This window comes from Triticum urartu, chromosome 5, assembly GCF_003073215.2.
Source record: "Triticum urartu cultivar G1812 chromosome 5, Tu2.1, whole genome shotgun sequence".
In the NCBI taxonomy this organism is placed as follows: Eukaryota; Viridiplantae; Streptophyta; class Magnoliopsida; order Poales; family Poaceae; genus Triticum; species Triticum urartu.
Window position 1 is genome coordinate 71,156,748 of NC_053026.1, and position 9,142 is coordinate 71,165,889.

General features: G+C 41.6%; 1 protein-coding gene across 1 annotated transcript; it reads left to right on the forward strand.

Annotated features, from left to right (window-relative positions):
- Positions 1–494: 494 nt before the first annotated feature.
- Positions 495–8,865, forward strand: LOC125507945 (V-type proton ATPase subunit C-like). The gene is made up of 13 exons (XM_048672481.1): positions 495–639; positions 1,196–1,327; positions 1,427–1,495; positions 1,570–1,703; positions 4,164–4,263; positions 4,404–4,474; positions 5,056–5,197; positions 5,406–5,522; positions 5,606–5,731; positions 5,846–5,929; positions 6,018–6,097; positions 6,201–6,322; positions 8,381–8,865. Exons 2-12 carry the CDS (start codon positions 1,199–1,201, stop codon positions 6,301–6,303), a joined length of 1,155 nt encoding a protein of 384 aa, XP_048528438.1. The 5' UTR covers positions 495–639; positions 1,196–1,198; the 3' UTR covers positions 6,304–6,322; positions 8,381–8,865.
- Positions 8,866–9,142: the final 277 nt, after the last annotated feature.

A 9,142-nucleotide genomic window follows, 5' to 3' on the forward strand; every position in this document is an offset into this window, starting at 1 on the left:
ACCTGTTTTTGTACCTGTAGCAGACAATAATTCTTTCCATGAACGTTCGATTATTTTTCCTCCATACGCGGGAGATATTCAGTCGGCCACGTGAATGTTATAGGGCTATTTGACGCACTTGGCGCTTCCAAAATAAACACGACCCACGGCAGAAAAATGTCGCCACAACCCCGTAAGGCGCACTTTATTTTGCCGTGAGCAGGCCTAGAGACTAGTTAAGAGAAACCGGCCCACTTATTTTTCCCAAATCCCGCCAAAATCCACACGCCTCCTGGACGGCGCTGCATCGGGTAGAATTTTCGGTGCTGGAAAAATAATGCTACATAGGGACGAAGAATCTGGGCGGTCCACAGTTTAAACGGACGGTCCGATTACCTCCCGGATACAGCGGACGGAGCGCGAGGAGAGACGACGGAGCGATTACCTATCACCCCGTGGAGCCTCCTCATTTCTTTTTACCCACGAAAAGAGAGAGAGAGAGAGAGAGAGAGAGAGAGAGAGAGAGAGGGAGGCGCAGGCGGCGGAGGAGAGGTGAGATCGGGAGGCGCAGGCGGCGGCGGAGAGGTGAGATCGGGAGGCGCAGGCGGCGGAGGGGAGAGAGGGAGAGAGAGTTGAAGGGGAAGCCCTTCAGGACCGCAGGTGAGTTCGCCGCTCGCAGGTGTTCCGGCGTTGCGTGCGTCTCGGTATCGATGGCGAACAAGTTCCGGACCATCTGTGTGGTTTCGTCGGTGGTCGGTGTGCGTCTCCGGTGTGGATGGTGTTTCGAACCTCTGGTGTCCATGGTGCTCTGGCGTCGTGTGCGTCTCCGAGAGGATGGTGATCGATTTCCGGACCTGTCTGTTTGGTTCTGTGGGTGGTCGATGTGCGTCTGGGTGCTCTGCCCTTGTGTGCGCCTCCGAGAGGATGGTGGTCGATTTCCGGACCTGCCTGTTTGGTTTTGTGGGTGATTGATGTGCGTCTGGGTGCTCTGCCGTTGTGTGCGTCTCGGTGTAGATGGTCATCCAGTTCAGGACTTCTCTGTTTTAGACGATGGTGGTAAATACTTTTTCCCCGATGATTACGGAATTTCCGAGTTGCTCGTTTTTTTGTTTCTGGAGATTTGTGGTATGCTGATTACTTCAAATCCGTATGGTTGATTAGTTGATTTCGGGGTGGGGGTAAATTTGGGCGTGGGGCGTGGGACTCTGGTGATTAGGTAATGGCGACAAGGTATCTGATACTGTCCCTACCTACGGGCGATGAGGATGCTGGTGCCTCAAAGTATGCAGACTCTTTTTGGGATGAATTGCACAGATCCCTGTCAGGCTTGCACGTACCACTCTACAGGGTAAGGACACCTTTGATTCTAGAAACACCTTTGATTCTAGTATATTCTAGAGTCTAGACATTTATGTACTAACAAGGCACACCATTTGTTCATGTTTAGCTCAACGTTCCAAATTTCCGAAGAACTACACTTAATGTTCTGAATGGCGTCGCAGACAGCCTTACCAATGTAATGCCTTTTGCTGTCATTTTATTTGTTTAATTGCGATTTCCTATGATCTAATAGTAATCGGTTGGTTTCAGTTAAATGCAGAAGTACAAGACCTCTGCAATACCATCCATCAGTATATCATGGAGATTGGGAGTGTCTCCGCATCAAAACAAAAGAGTACTGCAGTCACAATCGGTGGTCTCTCCGTGGATGATTATATATCAATGTATGCCCTTTCTCTTTCTTACACAATAGTTGAATGTTAGTGTGTGTTTCATGCGTACTTTGGGCAGGATAACATCATAAGAAACAATATTAGGCAACCATTTACCTGGATCAAACCTTTTGTTTTTCCTTTGTCGTACAACAATTTCCCTTCCAAATGACCCTATCCCTCTTGAGAATGGTCAATCTCATCGATTATTTCTTCTTGCATGATAGGTTCTTCAATCATCTTTGAAATACAAGTTATTAGTCCTTGTTTGAAACTACCATCAATCTCAATATCAAGCTTCTTTGGATAATAGTAGTATGGGTTCAAGTAGTATCCAGCCATATGTAATGGAGTCTTCAACTTGTTGTCCCATCTCTTGTCAATGATGTCCCACACTTCTAGAAATCGAGACTTGTCATTGTGAAACCTCACGGAGATCTCTTTCTTTGCATCCAACATACAGCCATGAAGAGACCCCATTGCCGGCACATGACTATCCATCCTCCTCAAAAGATTTGCCATTGGCTCAAAGAAATTAACAGCGGTATCTACTGCCTTCCCAAAAGTTTCAGAGCGAACAGTTTTAGCTGCAATCTTCCCCATTGCCTTCTTTAGGTGGTCCATCTCATTGAGTTCGTCGGACCTGAACAACTTCTGCAACTCCTTTTTGTTGTCCTGCATGCTCTTCAATTTCATATATGCTGTGGCAAACCTAGTAATACCAGAACAGACCAAGTCTTTTCCAAGATACTTCCTCAGCAATGCCAAAACTCTTGTATGTGCATAGATGAACACAGTCAGAGCCCTTCCTTTGGCAATGGTTTGATCCATTATAGGCAGCTTGCCTATGTCCTCCAACATCAAATCAATTGTGTGGGCTGTACAACCATTCCAAAATAGGGATGGGCGCTTCACTTTCATCATTGATGCTGCTGATATATTGACAGAGGCATTATCTGTTACAGTTTGAACTACATTCTTCTCACCAATTTCTTCTATGCATCAAACAAGCTCAAATATCATCTTGCCATCTTTTCTCACATCTGAACAGTCAACGGAATCAACAAAGTCAACACCATAGGCGCTGTGAACTACCAAATTCATCACTCCCCTTCCTCTTTTGTCTGTCCATGCATCTGTCATGATAGTACATCCAGTGACCTTCCATGCTTCTTTATGTCCAGCGAATCCTTCCTCGTCTTTCTTCTTGCTCTTCTGCAAGAAAGGGCCAGTCATTTCATAAGGAGTGGGGCCTTTCATGTCTGTTCCAAATGCTCCAACCGCTTCTATCATAAGTTCAAAGCGTGGAAGTAGGACTGCATTGTGGGCAATGCCTGCTTCATAGAAGAACTGACAAACATACTCACACAAGCACGAATCCTCCTCTCTTCCCTTCTTTGAGTGGACAACTTGGTTTGCAACTTTGCAGAAAAGCCTTCCCCCTTCCTTGCAGCCATAACCTCTTATGGTGTCTTGATGCAAAACTTATCCATAGAACCATATGTGGTGCCCTTACTCTGTCGTTTCCCTGATAATAGAAGCAAACCACCGCCACTACCACCACCCAAGATGTCATCTTCATCAGCAGCCCTAACATCATTTCCATCCAAACTGACATCACTTCTGTGTATTGCTGCTTCCCTGGCCTTCTTTCCTTTGCTTCATCTTTCTTTGAGGAACTTGTTGGCACAAAATGACATTTTGATACTTGACGTTTGCAAGGTGGTACTTCATTCGAGTAATACCACCAATGTAAACACCATGGCAGAAGTTGCATTCCACAGAAGCCTTCTTGGTCATGTCTGGAATCGTGCAATGCTTCCATGCTGGATCATCAGAGCTCACTGGAGGCACATGAGGTGCTGGGATTATCGGTGAAGTGCTTGACCCAGCCAAGCCTACAAAAATCAGATAGACATATATACAAATTAAATCAATGTAAAATGAGTTACTGAGAGCATTCTACAACTATACATTAAGAGATAATTGTTGGATTGAGACCTAATAATTAAGTCATGCAACCATAACATCAGGAGGTTCTCTCTTAATTTTTTTTGATGAGATTCTCTTACATATTCAATATAAATATATCACAAAGGTTCTTGAGCTGTCACTTATTCACTTCATACAAGCAAATTAAAGCAGCAGATCAGGGCACCACAAGCCATCATCTAAAGAAAAAATTGAGTGCCAAATCTGTATACTATATGTTGAAACCCTAAGCTACAACCTGAACCTGAACCTAACCTACAACCATGGCCATGGCAGTGAGCTATGTATGTTGAAAACCTAAGCTACAAGCCTGCAACCCCAACCTACAAATCTGCAATGCAATCCCAAGGCCTGTGTTGAATCAGCAAACAAGTGAATGATACATAGAATTGGAGGGCTCCTGTACCTCCTGCGATTTAAAAGTTTACTTTGGATGTTATTGTGTGTTTCATGTGTACCTTTGCTTTGGATGTTGTGTAGGTTTCTATGGGATGAGAAAAAATATTGTCTGGAGTCGCCTATCAAGGGTTTAGTCTCTATCATCAATTCTGAGATTTCCAATGTGAAAAGTGATATGAAGGTAACACATTAAGCATGCATGTGAAATCAATGAAGTATGTTGACTGAAAATGTATAAGTTATTCTGGAGTAGGATGGTTATTTAGTTGTAATAAAAATGGAAGACAGTAATGTCAATGATGAATCTGCATTCCTTTTCAGGTAAAGAGGGCAAAGTATGATGATGTTCAAAGGAAGCTTCGTGCGGTTAACAGAAAACAAGGTGTTGTAAGGTAATCACAAACTTTTGAGATTCTTAGTAATGCATTTTTGGTGTTTGAAGATTTTGTTAAGATGGCTGTCTTGCAAGATAGTATTGCAAATTGCAATCATTGCCTATGAAGTTTCAATAAATTAGCACTGCCACTGATGGGGATGTAGCTTTTTGAAAGGTTGTTTACTCAGGTTTTCAGTTAATGTCCATTTCCCATCTGCATGGTTGTACTCTTTCTTATATACATACCTATGACACCATAGTCCATACCTAATATATAAGCTACTTTTACGAAAAAGGGTGTTGCGTCAAACTGGAACAAGAAGCTAAATTTAACCACATCATTGGGATTTATGCTTTATTAACCTTATAATATTGACGAATGATGTTGCGTTTTTTACCATCTACAGTTAGAGCTTGTTTGGAGCACAGGACCAAATTCGTGTGTTCCAAACAAGGCCTAATTGTGTTCTTCTGGAAGTTGTTCCATAGTTTTACTACTGTACTACTATTCTTACTTAAGTCTTTTTTCTAAAATCAATAGTCGACTGAAAAAAGGCCTACCTACAAAAGAAATTAATTTGTTTTCTTGTATGACAGCCTTCAAGAGATTGACTTTTACAGCCTCCTGCAACCAGAAGATATGGTGTTCTCTGAACATCTTGTAACACTTTTGGTGATTGTACCAATAACATCCCAGAAGGAATGGTTATCAACCTATGAGTTCCTTGATCCTTTGGTGGTAAGTTTGAACACTAGCAAGTTCTTGCCTTCATGCATTGCTCTTCATGCTTTTCCTGATTCTTCCTGACGAGTAAGATGGTGTCTTAGTTCTTTGGTAAGGATCAGAGGAGTAACTGCATCCATAAATAGAGGGAGAGGGAGGGAGGGAGGGAGAGTGGCCCATTCTATTTTGTCTGTTTTTTGTTGAGCTAATTATTGCTATGCAGGTACCACGATCAACTAAAAAGATTTATGAGGACCAGGAATCTGCTCTATACACAATTACACTATTTGCTAAGGCTGTTCCAAATTTCAAGGATCGTGCATGGAAGAAACATTTTCAGGCAAGTTTAATCTGGCTGGTCTGCTCATATTACCTCTTCTAGTATTTTGTCTTTGACTAAATTCTCTTTCAAATGAATTCCAGGTTAGCGACTTCATGTTTAGCCCCGAGGCATACGAAAGAAGAAAGCAAGGGATCCAGGAGTTAGTTCATGACCAGGAAGTTACAAAGGCCTCTCTTTTGCAGTGGCTATATGGAAGCTACAGCGAGGTACATATCTCTCATAACATATTTTTATGGTCCTCACCAGGACATCTTATAAAACCCAGCATGTTTGATATTGTCATCTAGGTATCTGGTTTCACTGTACTGTCTGTACTATAGGTTTTTTCCCGCTGGATGCATGTCGTTACTATGCTTGTCTTTTCTGAGAGTCGTCTCCGGTATGGCCCTCATGCTGGATTCCTGGTAATTCCCATCTGTTTTTGGTGTCTTCTAAATTCAACCATGCACTAAATGGCTTTTGTATAAATATTCTTCTCTTTTTTTCCATTAGTCAGTGGTTCTTGTTCCATCTATGGACAATGAGGGGAAAATTAGGAACGCCTTGGAGGAATTGACTGGTGGTGGAAAGAGGTACTTCAAACATTTAGTTTTTACCCAACTTTGTGTATTGTTCCATGAAATATAAACAATTTGAGAAGAACATATATAGGCTAAATGATATGCTTTGTTGCAGTTACTGGAATTCTGCAGATTCAGAAGATGCGTTTGCTCTTATGGGACTGGTTGGTCAAACCGACCCATATCACTATGTTTCATTCAGCATCAAGGTTGTCTGAGGATGGGGTGCGCGTGGAGGTGAGATCTAGAACCACTCAACCGGTCAACCCCTTGCATCAGTATTTCCATCCTCGTTGAGCTCTTTTACTAGGAACACTCAACCCCTTACATCAGTATTTTGAAATACTACTTGTGAAAACAATGTCTTCAGAAATATTTCTAAATCACTACGTTGGATTTTTTTTTACTTATGTCACTACAAAGCATCAGAAACAGCAACATGAGAAACATTAACAGTGGCAGATGCTTATCTTAGACACATAAGCTGACGACTTAGACCATTGAATATATTTAGTATCTCAACTAGAATACCATGTGATGTTAACCTAAACTCAAAGTGTTCGTATGTGGATGTTGCCACCAAAATATGTATGGACTCAAACGATCGGAATGTCAGAAAATCCAAATGAGTGATCATGGAAATTCTCCCATTGCTAACAGAAGAAAATAAGAAAGTACAGCGGTGTGTATAGGGATTTTCATTGGTAGATAGAAAGAAGCTACTGAATAAAATCATGTCAGATAGAGAATTCTAAATGAGTGACCATGTAAGTTATTTTTATTTTTCTGCAGGAGAGCGGTCTTGTGAGTTGGCCAGTACAAGGTAGTTTCAAAGAATAGTCTGCACTCCATTAGAAATCTGTAGCCAGGTTCAGTGGCAAGCAAAGGGAAAATTAAATCCACAAATGTTTATGATTGATTTACTGATTGCCAGTTTACTGTCATAAAATTGGTAAAGGGCTGCACTGCAGGCTTCAAGCAGAGTTTAATAAATTTAGAATCTGCACCTCCCTCCCTAATCATAAAAGCAATTCCACAAAAATTGCAAGAACAATAAGCATACCATGTGAGCAGGCTCACAATCCTGTAGCCAGTCCTTTTGCCCTGAACATAGTAACAAAATTGTCTGCAACTTTCTAGAAATTACTCAAGATAAGCACCATGGTGTTTCGAACCTCTGCTGATCGATGCGCACCTAGTGTCCATGGTGTTCTGGCACTGTGTGCGTCTCTGAGTGGATAGTGATCGATTTCCGGACCTGCCTGTTTGGTATTGTGGGTGATCGATGTGCGTCTCGGTGCTCTGCTGTTGTGTGTGTCTCAGTGTGGATGGTCATCAAGTTCCGGACCTCTTTGTTTTAGACGATGGTGGTAAATACATTTTTCTCGTAATTTGTTGGTTGCTCGTTTTCTCTTTTGGAGATTTATGGTATGCTGATTACTTCAAATCCGTTTGGTTGATTAGTTGATTTGGGGATGGGGGTAAATTTGGACGTGAGGCTCTGGTGATTAGATAATGGTGACAAGGTATCTGATACTGTCCCTGCCTACATCATTGAGCTCAAAAGGAGTCAAAATATGTATGGACTCAAACAAGTGGAATGTCAGAAAATCCAAATGTTGTATCCTCCGTCATTTAGCTGTTTTACTAGAACCACTCAACTCCTTAAATCATTATTTTCATCCTCTGTCGTTGAGCCCTTTTACTGTATGTACTCCCAAAACAAGCACTGGGTACTAGATAATTCAGTGCCTAATGTAAATACAACAAGTGTGTTCGGTCGCGCCGCCACCTACTGTCACAAGTCCTTACATCAGAGATCAAAGAGAGAAGTTTGTCAGCCCTTTTTTCTTAAGTGATGTGATTAGGCACCAATCAAGTGATGTGATTAGGAACCAATTAAGTCTCTAACCAGCGTGATGCTGGCATGGGCAATGGCTTGTTACGAACTTAGGTTTAGTATGAAGAAGTGCGAGATTAGGAATAAGCTTGGGAAATGATTTATCCAGCATTGTATCTGTATGCACTTTACTTAAAAAGGGTTAAGTTCAAAGTAACATAAGCCATTTTTCTGAATTTCGTCACCTGGTGAGTATTAGCCTACTGTATTTACATGAACCATGCATTTGCAGGAACCACTGAATTTCTTGGCAATAGCTGTGACTGTTAGATTGTAACTTTGCATGTCTGTGCATTTTTTTCCACTTAATGCATGTTCGTGCCAGCTACTTTTTGTGCAATAGATGTGACTAATAATTTTATAGCTCTAAATAGTTTTTTTTTTCTTTTTTGCAGATGAAAAGTGCTTAAAAACCAGAGGCTGTGTTCACAGAGGATTGAAAACCGAAGTTGTTTCATCATCAAACCAAACAAGTTTAGAGGAACGATATCTGAATAAATTCTTCAGCAATGGTACTGCTTATGTCAAGCTTGTCCGGCAAAGATGCTCTGTGTAGCCGGTGTGTTCCTCATGTTGAGAGTGAAAATTGTTCCTTCCCAAATCTTGAACATACAGTGGTGCTTCATTGTCAATTTATTGACAACTTGAGATGCAACTTTTTAGTTCCATCCGTACTTTTTTTCCTTATTTGTCTGGGAATTTTCATGCAAAGAATTTAAGTTCCTGCCGCTTACCAGTTCTTGGTGCATGTAATTTTGCTGATGGAATCACCATACGTTTGTTGAAGTGATCTCACAAACTGTAAAGAACTTTGAGTTAAAGATTACAATGGACAGGTAGTTGCTACTGGCAGGTAGTCTGCTAGGTTGTCAGATGGGTGTGGGCTAATTACAGTTAAAAAAATTGAAATGAAGTAACCGGAGCACATTTACCAATTTTATAGGAAAGGATCATGAACGACCTAAGCCCTGGGTTTGTGTGGGTTATTTGTTATACCATCTTCAGCATCATGTTGTATTGCAATAGCTCCAGTTTGTGCAATTAATCATGTAGTATGTGCAAAAGAAGTGCCGAGTGGTGATGAAAAAGGGCGCGATCAAGGGGCAGATTATGCCGAGAATTGTCGATCGATTAAACTGACTGGGCGCCACGTGTTG

Coding starts and splice junctions, on each gene's coding strand:
- LOC125507945 (XM_048672481.1), top strand. CDS start 1,199: ATGGCGACAAGGTATCTGATACTGTCCCTACCTACGGGCGATGAGGAT. Junction 4,475..5,055: donor AGAAAACAAGGTGTTGTAAG/GTAATCACAAAC, acceptor CTTGTATGACAG/CCTTCAAGAGATTGACTTTT. Junction 5,198..5,405: donor AGTTCCTTGATCCTTTGGTG/GTAAGTTTGAAC, acceptor ATTGCTATGCAG/GTACCACGATCAACTAAAAA.